Source organism: Stegostoma tigrinum, chromosome 24 (assembly GCF_030684315.1).
Source record: "Stegostoma tigrinum isolate sSteTig4 chromosome 24, sSteTig4.hap1, whole genome shotgun sequence".
NCBI lineage: Eukaryota > Metazoa > Chordata > Chondrichthyes > Orectolobiformes > Stegostomatidae > Stegostoma > Stegostoma tigrinum.
Genome location: NC_081377.1, coordinates 308277 through 335937, shown reverse-complemented (window position 1 = coordinate 335937; position 27661 = coordinate 308277). Strand labels below are relative to the sequence as shown.

At 44.4% G+C, this 27661-nt stretch overlaps 1 protein-coding gene across 2 annotated transcripts in view; it reads left to right on the top strand.

Annotated features, from left to right (window-relative positions):
* Window positions 1-27661, top strand: part of LOC125465071 (granulocyte colony-stimulating factor receptor-like) — a 176390-nt gene that overhangs the window by 22742 nt on the left and 125987 nt on the right. For both annotated transcript variants that reach the window (XM_048558159.2, XM_048558158.2), the window contains exon 3: window positions 25887-26198. In XM_048558159.2, coding sequence (XP_048414116.2) covers window positions 25887-26198 — 312 coding nt within the window. The remainder of the gene's footprint in view (window positions 1-25886; window positions 26199-27661) is intronic.

Genomic DNA, 27661 nt, shown 5'->3' with positions numbered 1-27661 from the left:
TCTTCTATCCATCTTCTATCCACCTCCCCCTCTCTCCCTATTTATTTAAAAACCCTCTACCCCTCCCCCATTTCTGTTCTAAAGAGTCAGACTGGACTCACAAAGTTAACTCTGTTTCTATCTTCATAGATGATGCCAGGGCTTCTCAATTTTTCCACTACTTTCTGTTTTCATTTCACTTTAGCAGAATATGCAGCATTTTCCTTTCAAATAGACAAGCTCCTAGTTTTGACATGTTCTGTCCTTGGAAGGGGAGACTCTTTTGAATCAGATTCCTGGTGCACTGGAAAGCATCCGAGAAACATAATAATTTCCTTCAGCCTTCATGAAACAAGTGAGATAATTAAAACTGACATAAACAGTGGTCTCAATGTTTGGTAGATTTCAACATGTTCCAGAAACTGGAAATAGGCATTATTTCACTCAATGTATTAAAGACAGGCGGAATTGAGATAAAAACATTGTATCAGTCATCTAGCAGGAGGGACTTTGGAAGAGGTACGCTATAATGGGGTTCATACAAGTTATGTCGGTGCAACAGATCTCATAGTTGACATCCATAACCGAGAAGACCTTGGAGAGGCCTTAGACATGGCAAGAGAGAACTATCTATGTAAGGGAGTTGAAGAATCGTAAAAGATAATGAGCATAAAGCCTCAGGGAGATATGCATAGACTCCTGGGCCTAAGGTACTCGAGATCAGCATTTTCATATACAGTTACAGATTAGCTTAAAGCACAAGGAAGTAACAAAAATAATGAATAAATGAATTCCAGGAGTGTTCAAGGGACAGTTAATTGGCACTTTTGATGTGACTTATAATTCAGGAAATTATAGGATGGTGAGCCTTACCTCAGTGGTTGGGAAATTATTGGAGATTATTGGGACAGGATTAACTCATATTTGGAAAAGAACAGATTTATTAGGGACAATCAGCATGGTGTAAGAGGTCTTGTCTGACATATTTGATTGAATTTTTTTGAGGAAATTTTGATAAACGTGAGCTGTTGCATCTTGGTAAGGCAAACCAAGGCAGGACTTACACAGCTAATGATAGGGCTGCAGGGAATGTTGCTGAACAGATAGAAGTACAGCTGCATGGATCATTGAAAGTGGAGTCTCAGGTAGGCAGCAAGAAGGTGGCTTTTGTTATACATACCTTCATTGGTCAGAATATTGAGTATAGGGTTGGGATATCATGATGTGGCTGTACAGGACATTGGTGAGGTCAAAGTTTTTGGGAAGATATGCAGCTCGTGTTGTGGATGTGGTTGTAGACTTGCTTGCGGAGCAGGTATGTTTGATTGCAGACGTTTCAACTCCCTGCTAGGTAACATGGTCAATGCGACTACAGTGAAGCATTGATATTCTGTCCTGCTTATTTATCAGGAATCAGGAAGGCAGGCACTCCGCAGCACCAACAGCATCAACAAGGACAGCACCATGAAACTGCTGGATCTGTGCCTCACAACCCACTTCACCTTCAATGGCCATATATTCAAACAAATCAATGGAATACCAATGGGATCCCTGATACCAGGACTGTTTGCAGAAGTGGTAATGCAAAGGTTAGAATGAACAGCGCTCCCGCTGCACAACCCAAAGTCTGGGTCTGCTTAGCAAATGACACCTTTGTGATTATCAAATGCACAGAAGAAGAAACCCAACGACATATAAACAACATCCTCACCGAAATAAAGTTCACAAAAAGAAGAGAACAATAACTGACTACCCTTCCTAGACATAATGGTAGAATGAGGTTGTTGACTTGTTCGCCAAGCTGGCTTGTTCTTGTTCAGACGTTTCGTCACCATGCGAGGTGACATTATCAGTGGAGCCTCCGATGAAGCGATGTTATTCTACTCCACTTGGAATTTATACTATGTCGTGGTCCGTTATGGTGAGTACTGTCATTTCCGGTTTTGATCTGTATGGGTTTCTATATGGGGTCCAATTGTATATGTTTGTTGATTGCATTACGGGTGGAGAACCATGCCTCTAGGAATTCCCACGCATGTCTACGTGTGGTTTGGGCTACTATGGTTACCTTGTCTCAGTTTTTATATATATTAGTGATCTGGATGAAGGGACTGGGGGCATTCTGGCGAAGTTTGCCGATGATACAAAGATAGGTGGACAGGCAGGTAGGACTGAGGAGGTGGGGAGGCTGCAGAAAGATTTAGACACTTTAGGAGAATGGTCCAGGAAATGGCTGATGAAATTCAACATGAGCAAATGTGAGGTCTTGCACTTTGGAGAAAAGAATACAGGCATGGACTATTTTCTAAATAGTGAGAAAATTCATAAAGCCGAAGTACAAAGGGATCTGGGAGTGTTGGTCCAGGATTCTGTAAAGGTTAACTTGCAGGTAGAGTCCGTGATTAAGAAAGCGAATGCAATGTTGTCGTTTATCTCAAGAGGGTTGGAATATAAAAGCAGCGATGTGCTTCTGAGACTTTATAAAGCTCTAGTTAGGCCCCATTTAGAATACCGTGTCCAGTTTTGGGCCCCACACCTCAGGAAGGACATACTGGCGCTGGAGCGTGTCCAGCGGAGATTCCAACGGATGATCCCTGGAATGGTAGGTTTAAACGTACGATGAACAGCTGAGGATTGTCTTCATTTAGAAGGTTGAAGGGAGATCTAATAGAAACTTACAAGATAATGTATGGCTTAGAAAGGGTGGACGCTGTGAAGTTGTTTCTGTGAGGCGGGGAGACTAGGACCTGTGCAAAACCTTAGAATTAGAGGGGGTAAATTTAAAACGGAAATGAGGAGACAATTCTTCAGCCAGAGTGTTGCGCTTGTGGAATTCATTGCCACAGAGCGCAGTGGAGGCCGGGAAGTTAAGTGTCTTCAAGGCAGAGATTGATAAATTCTTGATCTCACAAGGAATTAAGGGCTGCGGGGAGAGTGCAGGGAAGTGGAGTTGAAATGCCCAGCAGCCATGATTAAATGGTAGAGTGGACTCTATGGGCCTAATGGCCTTACTTCCACTCCTATGTCTTAGGGTCTTATGGTCTTAAACACCCGTTCTCCGCCAATAATCCAATCATTAAACATATAGAATTGGACCTCATTTACAAACCCATACAGATCAAAACGGGAAATGACACTACTCACGATAATGGATTAGACAGTATAAGACCAAGCAGAGTGGAATTATGTCACTTCATTGGAGGCTCCAGTAATGATGTCAGCTAGCATGGTGATGAAATGTCTGAATGAGAACAAGCCAGCTGAAAAACAGAAACAGAAGTGATGCCAATACCCCAGCAAACTGCGGTATGTAAATAACAAGCGGGATTGAAGACCAACACTTGACCTGAGGCACACTGACAATATTACCTAGCAAGGTGATGAAACGTCTGCAATAAAGACATACCGGCTCAGCAAGCAAGTCTAAAACCTCATTGGTGAGGTCACATTTAGAATACTGCATACACTTCCGGTCGCCCTTCTATAGAAAGGATATTGTTAAACTTGAGAGGGTGCAGAAAAGAATTAAGGATTTTGCTGGGACTGGAGGGTTTGATTTGTAGGGAGAAGCTGAATAGGCTGAGGAAGTTTTACCTGGAGCGTTGGAGATTGAGGGGTGACCTTGCAGAAGTTTATAAGATCATGAGGGACATGGATAGGGTGAATAGAGTGAATATGTTTAAGGTGAGAGGGGAAAGATTTAAAAGGGACCTGACAGGTAACATTTTCATGCAGAGGGTGGTGCGTGTATGGAATGAGCTGCTAGATGAAGTGGTGGACACAGGTAGAATTACAACATTTAAAACGCATCTAGATGGGTATTTGAATAGGAAGGGTTCAGAGGGATACTGGTCAAATGCTGGCAAATGGGACTAGATTAGTTTGGGATGTCTGGTTGATACAGACAGTTTTACCAAAAGGGTCTATTTCTGTGCTGTATAACTAATGAGGAGGTACAACTCTATAAATGATGAAGGTGGTTGATGATGGTAGGACATTGGATGTTGTGTACATGGAGTTTACTAAAATATTTGACAAGGTCTGTCCTGATAGGCTGGTCCACGAGATTAAGTCACATGGCATCCATGGCGATTGGTAAAAAAATTGGTTTGGTCATAGAAGACAGAGCATAGTTGTTGACATGTACTTCTCTGTCTGGAAGTCGGTGACTGGTGGTGTTCGCAAGGATCTGAGCTGGAATCTCTGTTTATAATGTATATCCGTAATTTGGATGAAAATGTAGGTGGACTGATTAATAAGTTTGCAGATGACACAAATTGATGGAGTTGTGGATAGTAAGGTAGTCAAAGGTTTCATGCATACAGATCAGTTGGAAAGTTGGGTAGAGAAACAGCAAAAGGGGTTTAATCTGGACAAGTGTGAGGTAATGCATTTTGGGAGGTCAAATGCAAGGGGAAAGTATGACATAAATGGCAGGACCCTTAAAAGCACCGAAATGCAGAGGGATGTTGAGGTGTAAATGCAGAGTTCGCTGAAAGTGGCAACACAAGCAGATAATGTCAAGGCGGCTTACGGCAAGCTCTTCATCAGTCATGGCATTGTGTATAACAGTCATGTTAGAGACTATAAAACTTTAAGCCATATTTGGAATTTCGGGTTTAGTTCAGGGAGCCACACTACGGGAAAGATGTGGAGGTTTTGGAGAGGGTGCAAAAGAGGTTTACCAGGATGTTGCCTGGATTGGAATATATTAGCTTTGAAGAGAGGTTGGAATGGTTTTGCGAGAGCGTTAGAGGCTGAGGGGTGACCTAGACAGTATATAAAATTATGAGATGAGTGGATAGTTGGAGTCCGAATAAACCACAGCCAGAGGATGTGAATATACAGCGCACAGAGGGATACAGATCATGTGTAGACAGATGGGATTAGTTTAGAATGGCGTTATGGTTGGCACAGACATGTTGGACTAGAGGACCTTTGCTATGCTGTGCTGTTCTATGTTCTAAAGTAGAATCTGTGTGGGTAGAATTGAGAAATACTCAAGAGATAAAATACATGAATGAAGTTGGTATGGAGACCATCTGCTGACATTAGGAATAACATTAAAATCGGGGAATTAGAGGTGCATGCAGTAAAAAAAGGTCTATAATTATGGATGACTTTAACCTGTGTATAGGTCAGGCAAATCAAATTAATCACAACACCGTGAATAGAGTTCCTGCAGTATATGTGGATGGTCTTCTGGACCAATACTTTGAGAAACCAACTGAAGAATAAGCCATTGTAGACTGGTATTGTGTAATGAGAAAGGAATAATTGGTAATGTAGTTGTGAGAGGCCCCTTGGACATGGACAACTATAATATAATAGACTCCCTCATCAAGGTAGTTGATGAGGGTGAGGTAGTTCGCTCTGAGACGAAGGCTCAAATCCTAATCAGGTAAAATATGATAATATGAGGTGTGTGTAAGTAATGGTGGATTTGGAAAGGTCACTGAAAGGAACAACAGTGGATAGACAATGGCAAACAATGGATGAACTACAAAAGTTGTTTATTCCTGTTTGGCCCAAGAGTACAAAAAGAGAACAGTGGTCAAACAATGGCATACGAGGGAAATCAGCGATAAAATTAGATGCAAAAAATTGCATACAAATTGGCAAGAAAAATCAAAGGATCTGAGGAATGGGAACAGTTTAGATGTCAGCAAAAGAAGACCAGGGGATTGATTAAGAAGGGGAAAATAGAGTATAAGAGTAAGCTTGGGGGGAACACTGTAAAAGTTTCTATCGGTATATAAAGAGAAAAAGATCAGTGAAAACTAATGTCAGTCCCTTATCATTAGAAACAGTGGAATTTACATTGGGGACCAAAGAAGTGGCCAATGAACTAATTCATACTTCGCTTCTGTCTTCACGAAGGAGGACATGAATAACGTACCATAATGCTGGGAACAAAAGGTTTAGTGAGAGGGAGGAATTGAAGCAAATTTGTGTTTGTAGAGAAATGCTGTTGGAGAAATTGATGGAATTGAAGCCTAATAAATCCCCAAAGTGTGATAATCTACATCCTAGAGTACTTAAGGAAGTGGCCCTAGAAATAGTGAATGCTTTGGCGACCATCTTCCAAGATTCTTTTGGCTGTGGAACAGTTCCTACCGCTTGGAGGGTAGCCTCACTAGGGTGAACTGTGAGGAAGATGCAGACATGTCAGTGTGATTTGAACAGGCTGAGTGAACGGATAAACATAGCACAATACACTGATATTGTGGATAAATGTGAGATTATCTACTTCAGTAGCAAAAGCAAAAAGGCAAATTATTATTTCAATTAAATAAATTGAGAGAGAAGAATGGTCAATGAGATCTGGCTGTCTATCTTGCACCAGACATTGAAAGTAAGCACACAGGTGTAGCAGGCAATAAAGAAGGTAAACTGTATCTCATAGTGAGAGGATTTGAGTACAGGAAGAAGGACATCTTACATCATCTGAACAGGGCATTGCTAAGACAACACCTTTAATACCGTGTGCAGTTTCGGCCTCCTTGTCTGAGGAAGGATGTTCTTGTTATAGAGGGAGTACAAGAAGGTTTACCATATTGATTCCTGGGATGGCAGGATTGATGTATGAGGAGAGATTGAGTCAGTTAAGATTGTAGTCACTGGAGTTTAGAAGAATGAAGGGGGATCTCACAAAAACTTATAAAATTCTAACAGGACAAGACATGCTAGATTCAAGAAGATTCCCAATTGTGGGGGGAGTCCAGAACCAAGAGTCACAACTTAAGGATAAGGGGTATATAGCTCTTGTGCCTAAAGGGAACAAGGGATATGGATGGCGGGGGTAGGTAAAATGTGGGGACGACGGTATTAATGATATTGAGCTCAATGATCAACTGAGATCATTTGAATAGTGAACCAAGCTGGAGGGGTTGAATCGCTTATTCCTGTTCCTAACTTCTGTGTTTCACTGTTTCAGATGACAGCCCATCCATTGCAAGTGTTTGTCTGATAAACCTCTGAACTGTTTCCAGCACATTTACATCCTTCTGTTAGTATAGTGACCAATACTGTACACAATACTCCAGATACAATCTCAAACTTTACATAACTGAAGCATAGCCTCCTTACTCTTTCATTTAGCTCCCCTGACAATAAAACATTATATTCTGTTAGGTTTCCTGATTACTTGTTGTACCCGCGTAATAACCTGCTGTTATTTATGCAACAGGACACACAGCCCTCTGTGTCTCAGACCTCTGCAAACTCTCACCATTTAGATAATATCCTTTTTTTATTTTTCCTACCAAAAATGGACAATTTCACACTTTCCCACATTGTTCTCATATGCCACATCTTTCCACTCATTTGTGAGCACTGTAACTTCATAACTGATATCTACCTGTTTTTGATCCTTTCATCCAAAGCATTTATGTAATATGTAAAGAATTGAGGTCCCTCATCAACCCCTGTGACACACCAAAAGCAGAATTGAAGGCAAGATGAACTAGGAGTTCAGCTGATAAATCTTTCACTTCACTTTACTTATTTACAGAATGCAGCATTGCAAAGGTGATTTGATATGCATGGGAGACTGTTAGCAAAGGTAAAAGCCATTGGATCTAAGGAAATTTGACAAATTGAGTCCACAGTTGGCTAAGTGGCAAGAAGCAGAGAGTGTGATGGTTGAAGTGTGTTTTTCTGATTGGAAACGTGACCAGCGTTATCTACAGGGATCAGTGTTGGAGGCCTTGCTGTTTATAGAGGGTTGGTCAGTAGATTTATAACTGTGGTGGGTAATTGTGAGGAGGGTAGCCTGCGATTACGGGATGATGTAGTTAGGCTGGTCAGGTTGAACTTAATTTGCCACTGATCAACCAATCTGGATAAACTTGAGGTGATGCATTTGGGCAGGAGAAATAAGGCAGTGGAAAACAATTTTCCACCTAGAAGGCCAAGGACAGCAAAATCATGGGAACAAGTTCTTGTCCAAGCCACTGTATCAAATTCTTGGAATTTCTTCCAAAGGGCATTGTGGGACTACCAACAGCACATGGCTCAAGAAAGCAGCTCATTCTCAAGTGCAACTAGGAACAGGTCAAGAAGTTGTAGAGTCTTAGAGACATATAATATGAAAACGGGCCATTGGCCCAACTTGACCATGCTGCCCAGTTTTCACAATTTAAAGTATTCCCATTTGGTTCATTTCCTTCCATACCTATTCTATCCATGTACCTGTCTAAATGTTTCTTCAATGATGAAGTTGTACTAGCCTGTTAAAGACTCTCACCACACTCTGTGTAAAGAGATTGCCTCTCTGGACCCTTTTGTATCTCCCCCCTCACCTTTAACCAATGCCCCTCAGGTTTAGACTCTTACCATGGAGGAAAAAATGGAGTCCACTGTCTATCTTATCTATGCTCTCATGATTTTATATACCTCTATATTGTCACCCCTCAATCACCTACACACCAGCGGATAAAGTCCTAGCTGGTCCAGCCTCTCCCTATAACTCAAACCTTCCAGCCTGGGTAGCATCAGAGTAAATCTTTCTGCACTCTAATTTAATCACATCCTTTCTATAGTGCGCAGTACTCCAAATGTGGCCTCACCAACATCTTATCCAGGTGCAACAAGACATCTCGTCTCCTATTCTCAGTTCTGTGACCAATGAAAGCTGGCATGCTGAAAGCCTTCTTCACTGCCCTGTCTACTTGTGACTCCATTTTCAATGAACCTGTACTCCTAGATCTTTGTTCTATACCACCCCCCAGGGCCCTACCATTGGCCGGTTAAGTTCTGCCCTGGTGTGCCTTTACAAAAGGCATTTATCTAAATTAAACTCTATCTGCCATTTCCCAGACCCCGGAGAACAAGATTTCCCATGCACAAAACCATGCTGACTATCCCAAATGAGACCTTACCTCTCCAAATGCCCTTAGATTCTGTTTCAGTATCCCCTTTAACAACTAACCCACCACAGACATTAGGTCCACCAGTCATAATTCCCAAACATTTCCCTGCAGACTTTCTTAAATAATGGCACAAAATTAGCTACCCTCCAAACTTTAGGTGCTTTACCTTTGGCTGTTGATGACACAAATATTTCCCTAGGGGTGGCTGCAATTTCCTCCCTAGCCTCCCACAAAGCCCTGGGATACACTCCATCATGTCCTGGGGACTTATTTACCTTCATGCATTTTAAAACTTCCAACATTTCCTCTTCCACAATGTGGAACTCTTCAAGAAATCACTATTTACTTCCCCAAGTTTCCTAGCATCCATACTTTTCTCGATGGTAAATATTGACCAGAAATATTCATTTGGGATTTCAACCATCTCTTCTGGCTCTGTACTTAAATGAATTTGTTGATCTTTAAGAGTCCCTGCTCTTTAGTTACTCTTTTGCCCTTCAAGTACTTGTAGAATCTCTTTGGATTATCCTTTACCTTATCTCTCAATGGCATCCTATGTCCCATTTTAGCCATCCTGATTTCTTTCTAAGTGTACCCTGACACCCAGTATACTCCTGAAGGAATTCACTTGGTCCCTGCTGCTGATACATGCCATATTTCCGTTTTCAAGAGTAGGGCCTCAAAAACTCTAGTCAGCCAGGATTCCCTGCCCCTGCCAGCCTGACCTTTCACTGTAACATGCTGGCCCTGAACCCAAATTAGCTCACTCTTGAAAGTATCCCACTTACAGACATCCCTTTGCCTACAAACACCCTCCCCTAGTCAACTTCTGAAAATTCCTGTTCAAGACCATCAAAGTTAGCCTTGCCCCAATTTAGAACTTTAAGTTGTGAATCAGAGTTATCCTTTCTCATACCTTTTTAAAACTAATGTAATTATGATCACTGGTCCCAAAGGGCCCCCCAGCTAGCATTTTCATCACTTGCTCTGTCTTATTTCCCAAGAGGAGGTCATCTTTGCCCCTTCTCTAGTCCGGCCATCTACAAACTGCATGAGAAATTCTTCCTGAACACACATTTGACAAATTTCTCTCCATCCAAGCCCTTAACACAATGGCAATCCCAGTCAATGTTAGGAAAGTTAAAATCCCCTACCATTACAACCCAATTATTCTTGCAGCTATCTGTGATCTCCTCACATATTCAGTTCTCAATCTCCCACTGATTATTGGAGAGCCTATAGTACAATGGTATCAAAGTGATCTCCCCTTTTTATTTCTCAGTTCTACCGATATAGACTCAGAAAGTGAACCCTAAACGATATCCTCTCTGTACTGTTGTGATGTTTACCCTGATGAAAAATGCAACTTCCCCTCTCTCTCACCTCCCTTCAATCCTCCCTATGGCATCTGTACCCCAGAACATTGAGCTGCCAGCCCTGTCTCTCCCTTAGCCATGCAACAGACGTAACATCCCAGTTCCACGTATCCATCCATGCCTGAGTTCATTTGCCTTACTTGTCAGGCCTCTTGCATTGAAATAAATACAGCCTAACCCAGACTTACCTTGCTTCCTGTTGTGCTCCTGCGTTACCTGTCTATCCTGGGATGTCCAACATTGCCTTTACTATTTAACTTCGTCTCATTAACCTCTGTACTGTCCTCAATTTTCCCTTTCATCTCCGTACTGCTTTGGATCCCACAGCTCTGCCAGACTAGTTTAAACCCTCCTGAAAGTCTCTAGCAAATCTCTCAGCCAGGATGTTTGTCCGCCTCTAGATTCCTCTTGTACAGATCATCTCTGCCCCAGAAGAAATCCTAAAGATCCAAGAATCTGAATCCCTGCCCCCTGTACCAGGTCACAAGAAATGCATCCATCTGCCAAATCCTCCTATCCCAACCCTTAAATCGGATGTGGCACCAGAAGCAGTCCAGAAGTTCCAACCCTTGAAGGCCTCCATTTTAGTCTTTTGCCTAATTCCCAATAATCACTCTTCAGGACCTCATCCAGTTTCCTACCTATGTCATTGTTCCCAATGTGTACAGCCGCCTCTGGTTGCACACTCTGACTTAAAAAATTCATGCAACTGCTCAGAGATGTTCTTGGCCTGGCACCAGGGAGACAACACAATCCTGGAGTCTTGACTGTGGCCAAAGAAACACCTGTCTGTGCCCCTGACTAGTGAGCCTCCCACTATTGACATTCACTTGGATTTTGCAAGACCCTGAAGAGCAGTTATGGCACACCCCCCCCTCCCCAGCTATGTCCAAAGCGGCATACTTGATAGAGAGGAATAGTCACAGGGGACTCCTGCACTACCTGCCTAGCTCTCTTCGTGGTCACTTAGTGTCAGTCACACTCTGCTCTCTGTATGCTCCTCAGTGTGATCAACTACCTCTCTGCTGAACAATGAGTAGCTGCAGCTGGTCACACTTCAGACGTGGCTGGCAGGGACACCAGACTTTTTATTCATTAATGGGATGGAGGTTTGCTGGCCAGGTGGCATTTGTTGCTCATCCCTAATTGCCCAGAGGGCCGTTCAGAGTCACCTACATTGTGTGGGTCTGGAGTCTAATGTAGGCCAGACCAGGTAAGGATGGCAGTTTCCCTCCCTAAAGGACCAGATGGGTTTTTCCTAACAATCAACAATGGGTTCACGGTCATCATTAGATTCTTAATTTCAGAAATTTTGTTGAATTCAAGTTCTACCATCTGCTGTAGCAGGATTCAAACCCAGGTCCCTAGAATGTTAGATAACAAAATGTGAGGCTAGATGAACACAGCAGGCCAAGCAGCATCTCAGGAGCACAAAAGCTGACGTTTCGGGCCTAGACCCTTCATCAGAGAGGGGGATGGGGGGAGGGAACTGGAATAAATAGGGAGAGAGGGGGAGGCGGACCGAAGATGGAGTGTAAAGAAGATAGGTGGAGAGGGTGTAGGTGGGGAGGTAGGGAGGGGATAGGTCAGTCCAGGGAAGACGGACAGGTCAAGGAGGTGGGATGAGGTTAGTAGGTAGCTGGGGGTGCGGCTTGGGGTGGGAGGAAGGGATGGGTGAGAGGAAGAACCGGTTAGGGAGGCAGAGACAGGTTGGACTGGTTTTGGGATGCAGTGGGTGGGGGGGGGAAGAGCTGGGCTGGTTGTGTGGTGCAGTGGGGGGAGGGGATGAACTGGGCTGGTTTAGGGATGCAGTAGGGGAAGGGGAGATTTTGAAAATGGTGAAGTCCACATTGATACCATATGGCTGCAGGGTTCCCAGGCAGAATATGAGTTGCTGTTCCTGCAACCTTCGGGTGGCATCATTGTGGCAGTGCAGGAGGCCCATGATGGACATGTCATCAAGAGAATGGGAGGGGGAGTGGAAATGGTTTGCGACTGGGAGGTGCAGTTGTTTGTTGCGAACTGAGCGGAGGTGTTCTGCAAAGCGGTCCCCAAGCCTCCGCTTGGTTTCCCCAATGTAGAGGAAGCCGCACCGGGTACAGTGGATGCAGTATACCACATTGGCAGATGTGCAGGTGAACCTCTGCTTAATGTGGAATGTCATCTTGGGGCCTGGGATGGGGGTGAGGGAGGAGGTGTGGGGACAAGTGTAGCATTTCCTGCGGTTGCAGGGGAAGGTGCCGGGTGTGGTGGGGTTGGAGGGCAGTGTGGAGCGAACAAGGGAGTCACGGAGAGAGTGGTCTCTCCGGAAAGCAGACAGGGGAGGGGATGGAAAAATGTCTTGGGTGGTGGGGTCGGATTGTAAATGGCGGAAGTGTCGGAGGATAATGCGTTGTATCCGGAGGTTGGTAGGGTGGTGTGTGAGAACGAGGGGGATCCTCTGAGGGCGGTTGTGGCGGGGGCGGGGTGTGAGGGATGTGTCGCGGGAAATGCGGGAGACGCGGTCAAGGGCGTTCTCAATCACCGTGGGGGGAAAGTTGCGGTCCTTAAAGAACTTGGACATCTGGGATGTGCGGGAGTGGAATGTCTTATCGTGGGAGCAGATGCGGCGGAGGCAGAGGAATTGGGAATAGGGGATGGAATTTTTGCAGGAGGGTGGGTGGGAGGAGGTGTATTCTAGGTAGCTGTGGGAGTCGGTGGGCTTGAAATGGACATCAGTTACAAGCTGGTTGCCTGAGATGGAGACTGAGAGGTCCAGGAAGGTGAGGGATGTGCTGGAGATGGCCCAGGTGAACTGAAGGTTGGAGTGGAAGGTGTTGGTGAAGTGGATGAACTGTTCGAGCTCCTCTGGGGAGCAAGAGGCGGCGCCGATACAGTCATCAATGTACCGGAGGAAGAGGTGGGGTTTGGGGCCTGTGTAGGTGCGGAAGAGGGACTGTTCCACGTAACCTACAAAGAGGCAGGCATAGCTGGGGCCCATGCGGGTGCCCATGGCCACCCCCTTAGTCTGTAGGAAGTGGGAGGAGTCAAAAGAGAAGTTGTTGAGTGTGAGGACGAGTTCAGCTAGGCGGATGAGAGTGTCGGTGCAGGGGGCCTGGTCGGGCCTGCGGGACAGGAAGAAGCGGAGGGCCTTGAGGCCATCTCCATGCGGAATCCCTATTCCCAATTCCTCCGCCTCCGCCGCATCTGCTCCCACGATAAGACATTCCACTCCCGCACATCCCAGATGTCCAAGTTCTTTAAGGACCGCAACTTTCTCCCCACGGTGATTGAGAACGCCCTTGACCGCGTCTCCCGCATTTCCCGCGACACATCCCTCACACCCCGCCCCCGCCACAACCGCCCCAAGAGGATCCCCCTCGTTCTCACACACCACCCTACCAACCTCCGGATACAACGCATTATCCTCCGACACTTCCGCCATTTACAATCCGACCCCACCACCCAAGACATTTTTCCATCCCCTCCCCTGTCTGCTTTCCGGAGAGACCACTCTCTCCGTGACTCCCTTGTTCGCTCCACACTGCCCTCCAACCCCACCACACCCGGCACCTTCCCCTGCAACCGCAGGAAATGCTACACTTGTCCCCACACCTCCTCCCTCACCCCCATCCCAGGCCCCAAGATGACATTCCACATTAAGCAGAGGTTCACCTGCACATCTGCCAATGTGGTATACTGCATCCACTGTACCCGGTGCGGCTTCCTCTACATTGGGGAAACCAAGCGGAGGCTTGGGGACCGCTTTGCAGAACACCTCCGCTCAGTTCGCAACAAACAACTGCACCTCCCAGTCGCAAACCATTTCCACTCCCCCTCCCATTCTCTTGATGACATGTCCATCATGGGCCTCCTGCACTGCCACAATGATGCCACCCGAAGGTTGCAGGAACAGCAACTCATATTCTGCCTGGGAACCCTGCAGCCATATGGTATCAATGTGGACTTCACCATTTTCAAAATCTCCCCTTCCCCTACTGCATCCCTAAACCAGCCCAGTTCATCCCCTCCCCCCACTGCACCACACAACCAGCCCAGCTCTTCCCCCCCACCCACTGCATCCCAAAACCAGTCCAACCTGTCTCTGCCTCCCTAACCGGTTCTTCCTCTCACCCATCCCTTCCTCCCACCCCAAGCCGCACCCCCAGCTACCTACTAACCTCATCCCACCTCCTTGACCTGTCCGTCTTCCCTGGACTGACCTATCCCCTCCCTACCTCCCCACCTACACCCTCTCCACCTATCTTCTTTACTCTCCATCTTCGGTCCTCCTCCCCCTCTCTCCCTATTTATTCCAGTTCCCTCCCCCCATCCCCCTCTCTGATGAAGGGTCTAGGCCCGAAACGTCAGCTTTTGTGCTCCTGAGATGCTGCTTGGCCTGCTGTGTTCATCCAGCCTCACATTTTGTTATCTTGGAATCTCCAGCATCTGCAGTTCCCATTATCTCTCCCTAGAATGTTATCTGGGCCTCTGGATTAACAGTCCAACAAAAATACCATGAGGACATCACCTCCTGTAAACTGAGCTGAATCCTTGATCTCCCATATCTGACAGGAAGAGCACACCACTGTCCTAACTGCCACTTCTACCTCTTTATGCTTAGTCCAAGAACAGAATCTACCTTTACCCTTAACCTTATCCTTATTCCTACCCCTACCCCTTTGCTGATCACCTTCCTTAACAAAACCCACACCTTAAATCTAGTGCAGCAATTCACCCACAAAGTAAATATGGTCACTCCACTGTAGCTTTGCCTCCCTTTTATTTGCTCCTGGGAAATCGCTGGTGATTGACTTGACTCTTCCCAGAATCCTTCTCAATTGCTTCTCAGAAGCGCCCTCTGTCATCCAGATTGGTCTAGGCAATGATGCTGAGCTCTCAAGAATGAATAAAGAAAAAGCCGAATAGTAGGACGCTGGGAAGTACCAAGGATCATAGGAAATCTTGGTGTGCATGTACACCAGTCTCTTCACATATCAGGACAAATAAACTAAGTGGTTACGAAGGCATATGGTATATTTGCACTTATTGGTCAACGACTAGAATTTCAGCAGGGAAGTTATGCTGGAACAGTATAAAACATTGGTTAGGTCACAGCTAGAGTATTGTGTACAGTCCTGGATTCTATATAAATAACAGAGATATAACAGCACTGGAAAGGGTGCAGAGGAGATTTACCTGGATGTTATTTGGGCTGGAGAGTTTCAGTTGTGAAGAGGTATTGGAAAGACTGGGTTTATTTTCCTTAGAACAGAAGAAATTGAAAGGGGACGTGATAGAACATAGAATAGGACAGGCCCTTTGGCCCATGATGTTTTGCCGAACTTTCCCTAATCCTAAGGTCTATTTAACCTCCACCCCTACTTTTTCTATGCCATATACCTATCTAATTGCCACTTAATGAGGCCGACTCCACGACCCTCTCCGGCAATGCATTCTACGCCCCAACCACTCTCTGAGTAAAGAACCTACCTCTGACATCTCCCCTACACTCACTTTAAAACTATGTCTCCTCATAATAGCTATGTCCACCCTAGGACAAAAGCCTCTGGCTGGTTACTGTATCTATATCTCTGAACATTTTACACACCTCTAATCAAGTCACCTCTCATCCTTGGTCATTCTAAAGCGAAAAACCCTAGCTCTCTCAACATTTCCTCATAAGACCTTCCCTCCATTCCAGGCAATATCCTGGTAAATCTCCTCTGCACCTTTTATGCTTCCATATCTTTCCTGTAATGAGGTGACCAGAATTGGACACAAGACTCCAGATGTGGTCAAACCATGCTTTTGTATTGCTGGAGCATAACTTCACGGCTCTTGAACTCAGTCCTTCAATTAATGAATGCTAACATACCATATGCCTTCTTAACAACTCTATCCACCTGGGTGGCAGCTTTCAGGGAACTGTGAACATGAACCCCAAGATCCCTCTGCTCCTCCACACTGCCAAGAATCTTTCTGTTAACGTTGTATTCTTCTTTCAAGCTTTTCCTTCGAAAATGAATCACCTCACACTTTTCAGGGTTGAACTCCATCTGCCACTTCTCAGCCCACCTCTGTATCCTGTCAATGCCCCTTTGTAATCCAGAACAACCTTCTGCACTGTCCACAATGTGACCCACCTTCATATTGTCCATGATCTTACTAATCCACCCTTCCACTCCTTCATCCAAATCATTTACAAAAATCAAAATGGAAGAGGACCCAGAACAGATCCTTGTGGTACGCCACTTGTAACTGAGCATCGTGTTGAATATTTTCTATCCACTACCACCCTTTGTCTTCTAAGGGTCAGCCAATTCTGAGTCCAATCTGACACATTTCTCCCTATCCCATGCCTCTTTACCTTCTGCATGTGCCTAGCATGGGGAACCTTATCAAGCACATTACTTAAATCCATATATACTACATCCACTGCTCTACCTTCATTCACGTGTTTGACCGCCTCTTCAAAGAATTCAGTAAGGTTTGTGAGACATGATCTACCACGCACAAATCCATGCTGACTATCACGAATCAAACTGTACCTATCCAAGTGATCATACACCCTATCTCTCAGAGCCCTTTCCAATAATTTGCCCGCCACTGATGTAAGACTAACTGGCCTGTAATTTCTGGGGTTATCCTTATTTCCTTTTTTTGAACAAGGGAATGCCTGTCTCCGGTCTTCCAGCACCATACCCGTGGACAGGGAGGACAAAAAGATCATCACCAAAGGCCCTGCGATCTCTTCCCTCGCTTCCCATAGAATCCTTGGATAAATCCCATCAAGCCCGAGGGACTTAGCTATCTTCAACTTCCTCAAAATTTGTAGTATATCTTCCTTATTAACATCTACCTTCTCTAGCCGACCAGCCTGTTTCACAACGTCCTCTACAATTAGGTCCCTCTGAATTGTGAATACCAAAGAAAAGTATTCGTTAAGCACCTCTCCTATCTCTTTAGGCTCCATGCACAAATTCCCTTTACAATCCTTGATTGGCCCTACCCTTTCTCTGGTCATTCTATTATTCCTCACGTACGTGTAAAAAGCCTTGGAGTTTTCTTTGATCCTATCTACCAAGGTTTTCTCATACCCCTCTTCAGCTCCTTCCCGGGTAAATTGTATCCCTCTCGAGCCTTTTCCATTCTTTGTTTCCGAAACCGTACATAAGCCTCCTTCCTCTTAACCAGTCATTTGACCTCTCTTGAGAACCAAGGCTCCCTCACTCGACCGCATTCTCCCTGCTTACTCGGGACAAACATATCGAGCACATGCAGTATACATTCCTTAAACAATCTTCACGTTTCAATAGTGCTCTTCCCTGACAGCATCTGTTCCCATTTTACGTTACCCAGTTCTTGCCTAACAGAATTATAATTACCCTTTTCCCAATTACAAACATTACCCTCTGTATGTACGTGTCCTTTTCCATGACTTTTGTAAAAGTAACAGAGTTATGATTGCTACCATCAAAATGCTCTCCTACCAACTGGTCTAACACTTGGTCTGGTTCATTGCCAAGCACTAAATCCAAAGTGGCCTCTCCTCGTGTTAGTCTATTTACATACTGTGTCAGGAATCCTTCCTGAACACACTGGACAAAATCCTCTCCATCTAAACTATTACAATTAAAATGTTTCCAATCAATATTTGGAAAGTTAACGCCACCCATGACTACAATCCAGTGACTTCTGCACCCTTCCAGTATCTGCCTCCTCTTCCACTCCTCCACTTCTCTGCAACTATTACGGGATCTGTAAATAAAACCCAACAAAGTGACTGTTCCTTTCTTGTTCTGGACCTCAACCCAAACTGACTCTGTAGACATTAAGATACAGAGACATTGAGATATATGAACATAGAAAACATAGAATAGTGAGTTTTGAGAAGATTTGTAGCTCAGGTTGAGGTCCTGGATGTGAGTTTGCTCGCTGAGCTGGAAGGTTAGTTTTCAGACGTTTCGTCACCATTCTAGGTAACATCATCAGTGAGCCTCCGAAGCGCTGGTGTTATGTCCCGCTTTCTATTTATCTGTTTAGGGTTCCTTGGGTTGGTGATGTCATTTCCTGCATTGGTGATGTCATTTCCTGTTCTTTTTCTCAGGGGATGGTAGATTGGCTCCAAATCAATGTGTTTGTTGATGCAGTTCCGGTTGGAATGCCATGCTTCTAGGAATTCTCGTGCATGTCTCTGTTTGGCTTGTCCTAGGATGGATGTGTTGTCCCAATCAAAGTGGTGTCCTTCCTTATCTGTATGTAAGGATATGAGTGATAGTGGGTCATGTCGTTTTGTGGCTAGTTGATGTTCATGTATCCTGGTGGCTAGCTTTCTGCCAGTTTGTCCAGTGTAGTGTTTGTCACAGTTCTTGCAAGGTATTTTGTAGATGACGTTCGTTTTGCTTGTTACCTGTATGGGGTCTTTTAAGTTCATTAGCTGCTGTTTTAGTGTGTTGGTGGGTTTGTGGGCTACCCTGATGCCAAGAGGTCCGAGTAGTCTGGCAGTCATTTTGGAAATGTCTTTGATGTAGGGGAGAGTGGTTATGGTTTCTGGGCCCGTTTTGTCTGGTTGTTTGGGTTTGTTGCTGAGAAATCGGCAGACTGTGTTCATTGGGTACCCATTCTTTTTGAATACGCTGTATACGTGATTTTCTTCTGCTCTTCGTAGTTCCTCTGTGCTGCAGTGTGTGGTATCCTTTGACAACATTCCTCCTTATCCACGTCTCAACCAAGTTTCATGTCAGCCACAAACATACTAATCAGACCTCCTGCATTTTCATCCAAATCATTCGTGTATATTGCAAACAAAAAGAAGTCCCAGCACTGATCCTTGCGGAACCCCACTGCTAACTGACGTACAGTCAGAGAAAAATACACTTCTACAACTACCCTCTGTCTTCTTTGGCTAAACCAATTTTCCAACTCACCTAGATTCTATATGATTTGATCTTCTGGACCAGCTACCATGTGGGATCTTGCCAAATGCTTTAGTAAAGATCATGCGGACGACATCCACTACCTTACCCTCATCAATCATCTTCATCATTTCCTCAAAAAATTCAAAAATGTTTGTGAGACGAGACCTTTTCCTTTTTAACTAAACTTACAACATGTCTCGCCATCCAAGGTTCCCAAATTTTGCTGTCCTTATCTTTCATTCAGGAACACACTGATCCCAAACTCTGGTCAACTGACTTTAAAACTGGCATTTCCAGCACGATGGTGGCAGAGTAAGATGCCCAGCTGGACCTCCTCTGCTCAGCCTGTTATTTTTCTTCCTTTTCTCTCTTCTTTTTTATCCCCTTTCTGTCTTCGGGGAATGGAGGTGCTGGGGAGCCTTGGAGGTGAATTCTGAAGCAATGGCTGCCACAGGGAAGCAGTACTGAAGCAGTGGCTGGCATGAGGAGCGAGTCCCTGGTGGAGGCCAGCACATGGGGAAGCAGTGGCCAGAATGGGGAAGCAGTCCTAGAGGAAATTTACCTTGGAGCAGCTGAGAGCCAGTGTAGAGAGTACTAGGGGCTTGGAGCAGACAGGGGACAGTTGTTGGACTAGGACCAGGCACGGGCAATCAGCCCATGTGTGGAAACTCCTGTGCTGACCTGCTACAATGTAATGTTTATTTGAAACTTTTTTTTAATCTGACTGCAATGTCAATCCTTTAACTATGTCTTATTTCTAACTTATTCTTTAAAAACTGTAAAGTAATGCAACTACTTTTGTTTTATTCCTCTTTAGTATGTAAAGATTTGTACTGGGTGCATGTACTTAAGCTGGCACCTAAAGAGTTGACATTTTTAAACTTTTCATTGTACTCCTGTGCTTCTGTACTTGATTACCCACAACAATAAAAAGGACATTCTATATTCTAAAAGACTTTTACATGTCAGATGTGGATTTACCTTAAACAGCTAACTCCAATTCAACTTTTCCAGTTCCAACCTAACAGTAACATAATTATGAAGGGCATAGACTGGGTAGACAGGAAGAAACTTTTACCCTTGATGGAGAGATCAGTGATCATGGGCTATACGTTGAAATTGAGGGGCAGGTGGCTTAGATGAGGTGTGAGGAAAAGCTTTTTCGTCTAGATATTGGTGGGGAATCTAGAACGCAAGGGGTGTAGAGACAGAAATCTACATAAAATTTAAGTATTTTGACATGATCTTGTGATGCCAAGGCATACAAAGCTATGAGCCAAGAGTTGGAAAATGGAATTAGAATAGTAAGTGGCTGTTTTTGACAGGCTTAAATGCGATAGTCCAAACGGCCCTTTTGTATGCTGTAGATATCTACGACTCAGACTCTAAATGTCTGCATCTTCCCAAATCATGAACTTCAGATAGGAAGAAGAGCAGGCTATCAATATGACCTACCCACTCTGTCACTGCTGCCTGGACCTGTTGATGGGTCACTGTAGTCAGGCCAGGTACAGGAATTCTATGAAATCCTCTGAACTGTCCACTCCTCTATCTGTCATGTGGACAAAGATCAGGAATGTGGGATTGAAGTGTAACCTGAATTTTAGCAGAAGCTCCTTCAAATATTGAAATGGTTGTAGCCCTGTACAATATATTTACATGTGGAACACAGATCCCCAAGGCTGTAGAACCTGGGACTCTCTGAACCATGGGACTGCTACATGCCACACTTTCCAGGCTGTGCTGGAAAAGGTCAGCACTCCTAACTTTGATATCCAATTTATAGCAGATTCTATCAACACGTAACTCAAAAGTTCCATTAGTGACATCTAGCTTTATGACAACAGCCAGTATTCCTGATAGCAGAGAGCTCTGGCAGGAGGTCAACATGTCCCAGACTTCGAGCAGTTCCTAGTAAAAGGCAGGTAACAAGTCACCCTTCATACTTCTTCTAGAACAGAATAGACAACTTATAAATTAGAAAGGATCACCATTGATTTCTGAAGACGAAATCATGGTTAAAAAAAAATGGAGGTTTTAGAAAAAGTAATAGCAAGGGTTGATGAAGGTAAAGCTTATGACATTGTTCATTTCTAGAAGGCAACTTATACGGAACCTCGTATGGAAACTTATAGGTCATGATATAAAAGGGCCAGTAGTAATGTGGAAGAGATAATAGGAACTGCAGATGCTGGAAAATCTGAGATAACAAGGTGTAGAGCTGGATGAACACAACAGGCCAAGCAGCATCTTAGGAGCAGGAAAGCTAAAGTTTCGGGCCCAGACCCTTCATCAGGAAAGGGGCATGTGGAGAGGGTTCTGAAATAAATAAGGAGAGAGGTGGAGGCAGATCGAAGATGGATAGAGGAGAAGATAGGTACAGAGGAGACAGACAAGTTAAAGAAGCAGGGATGGATCCTGTAGAGGTGCGTGTAGGTGGGGAGGTAGGGAGGCGATAGGTCAGTCCGGGGAGGACATACAGGCCAAGGGGGCAGGATAAGGTTAGTAGGTAGGAAATAGGTGTGCATCTTGAGGTGGGAGGAGGGGATAGGTGAGAAGAAGAACAGGTTAGGGAGGCACTGACAAGCTGGGCTGGTTTTGGGATGCAGTAGGGGGAGAGGAGGTTTTGAAGCTTGTGAAATCCACATTGATACCATTGGGCTGCAGGGATTCCAAGCGGAATATGAGTTGTGTTCCTGCAACCTTCGGGTGGCATCATTGTGGCACTGCAGGAGGCCCAGGATAGACACGTCTTCTGAGGAATGCGAGGCGGAGTTGAAATGGTTCGCGACTGGGAGGTGCAGTTGTTAATTGTGAACCGAGCATAGGTGTTCTGCAAAGCGGTCCCCAAGCCTCTACTTGGTTTCCCCAATGTAGCGGAGGCCACAACGTGTACAGCGGATGCAGTATACCACATTGGCAGATGTACACGTGAACATCTGCTTGATGTGAAAAGTCTTCTTGGGGTCTGGGATGGGAGCGAGGGAGACAAGATTGACCGATTGATCAGAAAAAGACAGCCAGCCAGTCATTGTCAAGAGTCATTTTTCAGGCTGGAGGAAGGTTTGTAATGGAGATCCCCAGCGGTCGACTTTGGAACCCTTGCTTTTCCTGTCATGTAGCAATGATGTGGAATTTGCTGCACTTGAGACAATTTCAAATTTTGCAGATGACACAAGGCTTGGGAAAATAATTATTAACTGTGAGAAGGATACATTCCAAAAAGACATTGACAAGTTGGTGCACTATGTCGAGAAATGGCAGATGAGGTTCAATGCAGAAAAATGTGAGATGATGCACGTTGGTTGGAAGAACATTCAAAGAAAATCCAAAATAGGAAGTACAATTCTAAAGGGCAGGGCAGGCACAGAGGGTGTATATGTGCCGAGAATATTGAAGGTGGCACGATAGTTGGAGAATGCAGTTAAAAGATATATTGTGTTTTCAGCTTTATGAGTAGACTCATGGTGCAAGGAGTTGATGTTGAATATATAGAACATAGAACAGTACAGCACAGAAATGAGCCCTTTGCACCACAATATGGCAGTGAACATGATATCAAATTAAACTAATCTCTTCTGCCTGCCATTGGTCCATGTCTCTCTATTCTTTGCATGTGCTGATCTAAAAGTCCCTTAAATGCTCCTATTGTATCTGCGTTCACCACTACTCCAGGCAGCACGTTCCAGACTCCTACCACTCAGTTTAAAAAAAATTGCCCCTCATATCTCCTTTGAACATTTCTCCTCCCACCCTAAATGCATGCCCCCTATTTTAGTCATTCGAACTTTGGGAAAAAGATTCTGACCATCAACCCTATCTTTGCTTCTCGTAATTTTATAGACTTCTATCAAGTCTCACCATCAGCATCCGCCATTTCAGAGAAAACACTTGAAATTTTATGGCCTCAACTTATAGGTCATCCCCTCTAGGCAGCAACCTGTGAAGCACTTATGCACACTCTCCAAAGCCTCCACATCCTTCCTGTAAAGTGACAACTAGAATTGAATGCAGTACTCTAACTGGGGCCTAACCAAAGTTTTATAAAGCTACAACATGATATCCTGACTCTTGTACTCAGTTCCTCGACCAATAAAAGCAAGCATGCCATATGCCTTCTTTACTATCCTATCTACTTGTGTGGGCCCTTTCAGGGAGCTTTGGACTTGATCCCCAAGATCCCTCTGTACATCAAAGCTGTTCAGTATTCTGCTATTAACTATATTTTTTTCCTTAATATTTGATCTCCCAAAGTGCAGTATACCACACTTGCCCAGATTAAACTCCATCTCCCATTTCTCCGCCCATACCTACAACTGATCTATATCCTACTGTATCCTTTGAAAATCTTCTACACTGTCCAAAACTGCACTGATCTTTGTGTTGTTTGCAAACGTACTAACCAATCCATCTACCTTTTCATTCAAGTCATTTCTATATATCACAAAAAGCAGAGATCTCATTACAGATCCCTATAGAACACCACTAGTCATAGACCTCCAAACAGAAATACACCCTTCCATCACTACCTTCTGTCTTTGGTGGGCAAGCCAATTCTGAATCCATGTGCCAAAGTCAATCCCATGCATGTTAGTCTTCTGGTAAGCTTGCCATGAGTGACCTCGTCAAAAGCCTTACCAAAATCCATGTAGACAACATAGATTGCTGCATCTCTCTGCTCACCTTCATCGCCTCCTTGAAAAATTCGATCAAGTTGGTAAGACATTACGGGCCCTGCACATAGCCATACTGACTGTCCCAAATTAGGTCATGCTTTTCCAAATGTGTATAAATCCTGTCCCTGAAAATTCTCTCCAGTAGCTTCCCAACCACAGATGTGAGACTCACCGGTCTATCATTTCCTGGACTATCCCCATTTCACTTCTTGAACAGAGGAACAGACTGGCTACTCACCAGTCCTCAGGGACCTCTCTAGTGACTCACAAGGAAACAAAGATCTTGGTCAAAGAGATTTGTCAGACCTGTATTATTTACAGTCATGGACATCACATTATAGGGAGAATATGAATACATTGGAAAGAATGGTGCCATGAATGAGAAGTGTCAGTTTTGAGGACTGATCTTCCTGGAGAGAAGAAGATTGAGAGGAGATCTGATTGAACTTTTCAAAATCATGAGTGGGCTCGACAGTATAGCTGAGGTGAAGCTGCTTCCATTCATAAAAGGAACGAAAAGGTTGAATTGATTTAAAGTGATGTGTAAACAAAACAAGGGATGACGTGAGAATAAATGCTTTTCATAGCGAGTGATTTGTTAGGGAGTTGGTTAATACAGTTGATGGATGGCTGGTTTGTGATGCAGAGCAATATCAACACCTTGGGTTCAATTCCTGAACTGTTTCCACAAAGGAGTCTTCTTCTCTAACCCCTGTCATCTGAGGCATGGTGACCATCACGTTAGAACCACCAACAGTTATCTCTCCTCAATGAGAGACCAGCCCTATGGTCTGGTAAGACCATGACAACTAACTTTCGGTTAGGGTATGGAATGCATTGTCTGCAAATGTGGAGGCAGGTTCAATTGAGGCTTTAAATAGTTATTTGGATAGAAATTGTGCACGGATGTGGGATAAAGGCAGGAGATGGCACTAGGGAAGTTGTAAGAATGATGGACTGAAGTGCCTCCTACTGTGCCATAATGATTCCGTAATCTAAATTAATCATCAAACCCTTGAAGGTGATTAAACCTTCACTGCAGCTAGAACAAAACTTTAAAAATCTAATGAATTAAAATGACATTACCAGAGTGAGAAGGCACTCCAGCCAATGTTTTGTATTGTGATGCCATCCAGGTAAAGACCTTCTGGCTCAGAGATAGGTACATTACCATAAAGCTACATAAGTGTTTTTACACCCAGTTTCATTATATTTTTTGAGTAAGTAAGAAACAAGGTTTCAAATTGAAAGATGAAAGTTTTGCCACTGTAGACAAAATACAAATCCAGATTTTAATAATTGAAATTAAATTGCAGCATGTGCCACATTGGGAATTGAAATCCCATCTACAGAGCACTAGCCTGAGCCTCTGAATTAAGTCTCTCCTTTCATCTTTCGAGGTAATCAAATGAACAAATAAGATTTCCCAGTGAGTGAAGGGGAGTTTGGGTTCGGAACATTCATCCAAGAGTCACATGCAATTTGCCATTTAACATGCTCTTCAATTTCATTGCATATTAAATTAGCTGAAAACCATTGGATAGTGTGAGAATGCTCATCCCAGACTAGGCAGAGGGTACATCAGCTGCCGTACGTGAACTCCAAAATGCCAAATCTTAGCCACTGACTGTCCTTGACCTAGTGGATCTCATCATGGTCTTTGTCAAAGCCCCCATTATGTGGTTGATTAGTGCTTTTTGTGGACAGGCGTATTGGCAGATTGCAGACTCAACACAGTATGGAGCTGGAGGAACACAGCAGGCCAGGCAGCATCAGAGGAGCAGGAAAGTTGACATTTTGGCCTGGGACACAGACTTTCTGCTCTTCTGATGCTGCCTGGCCTGCTGTGTTCCTCTAACTCCACACTCTGACTCCAGCATCTGCAGTTCTTGCTATCTCTAACTGGTGGATTGTTTCTTTAATGTCGTGAAAAGACTCTTCCCATCATTTCATTCTGATTGGAAGGCATCTCATAAGATAACTAAGCTTAGCCTTTCCTGAGTTATTTACATGTCAGTTACAAAACAGTGGTTTGAAAATAAAGCATCAATATGATGACTGTTTGCTCCTATTTCTTTACAGGAGTCCTTTCGGATGCACATGAATGCCTCAGGATCTCGCTCAATGCCAACCCTGTGCACCTGGGGTCATCACTGGTTGCTACCTGCAAAATAATAAACACCTCCTGTCTTATGGGCTCTATTGCTCACGCCTCCGAGATACTGTGGCAACACGACAATGTGTACATTGACAAGACACAGTACACAATTGTGGAAAAGACCATGTCCCAAGTCAACATTTCTGCTTTCAACCAAACAGTTGGAAACCTCAGCTGTCAGATTCCACAAGGATCAGAAGGAATTCTGCAAAATGATGTGCAAATCCAAGCTGGCTGTAAGTATCAACAGTCAGAAGCACAACATTCTGGAAAATTTGTCAAACTGCAGCTGTTGGCTTCCCTGTCTGTCTCCAAGTTGCTACTTTAGAAGTTATATTGGTCCACCAATGAATATTTTGTAAACATTACAGCCCACAGGTATCATTTGAAAATCTGTGGTATATCTCACTGTGGGCAAATAGATCCCTTCAGTGTGGAAATAGGCCATTTGGCCCAATAAGTCCACACCGACTCTCCAAAGAGTATCATACCCAGAATCACGCCAACCCTATCCTTGTAATTCCCATGACAAAACCACCTAACCTAAATATCTTTGGAGTGGAAGGAAACTAGACGACCCAGAGGAAAGCCATGCAGACATGGGGGGGAATGGTCATACAAATCCATTACTGCTGTCATTTTCCAGCTACGTTTATCCTTAACATATCTAAGGATATTATTTGGTTGGTCAAAAAATTATACGAAGTTCCGAACTGAGACATTTCAAATTCTTCAGCCTAACCAGCCTAAATGGAAAACATGCCAGGAGCTTATGATAGGAATAGACACGGTCCTTTCCTTTAAAATGGACACAACATTGTGAAGGAGTTGTCAGAATGGAACTGACATTGCTGCTCAATAGAATCAAGGGACACCTAGACACATGAATGACAATAGCACATAGACTGAGACTAAATTACAATGGTCCTCAAAAGGAAGGAAATAGAGTAAATTCATCTCAATTGCTGCTGTCGTTTTCCTTCTCATCTTAAAGTAGACGCCATCCCAACCTTTACCTGCTGCAGAGCCTTAACTTAATGAACAAACATCTACTTATGTTCACCAAACCATTGTCCTGACTTAAATTGCATGTCCATTTTTAATTAGGTGTGCATAATCTGGACTAAGAATCAGTGATCTAGGTAAATAAAGTGTGGAGCTGGATGAAAACAGCAGGCCAAGCAGCATCTTAGGAGCACAAAAGCTGACGTTTCGGGCCTCGACCCTTCATCAGAAAAGGGGGATGGGGAGAGGGCTCTGAAATAAATGGGGAGAGAGAGGGGGAGGCAAATCGAAGATTGATAGAGGAGAAGATAGGTGGAGAGGAGACAAACCAGTTAAAGGGGCAGGGATGGAGCCAGTAGAGGGGAGTATAGGTGGGGAGGTAGGGAGGGGATAGGTCAGCCAGGGGAGGATGGACAGGTCAAGGAAGTGGGATGAGGTTAGTAGGTAGGAAATGGAGGTGCGGCTTGAGGTGGGAGGAGGGGATAGGTGAGAGGAACAACAGGTTAGGGAGGTGGGGATGAGCTGGGCTGGTTTTGGGATGCAGTAGGGGGAAGGGGAGATTTTGAAGCTTGTGAAATCCACATTGATGCCATTAGGCAGCAGGATTCCCAAGTGGAATATGAGTTGCTGTTCCTGCAACCTTCGCGTGGCAGCATTGTGGCACTGCAGGAGGCCCAGGATGGATATGTCGTCT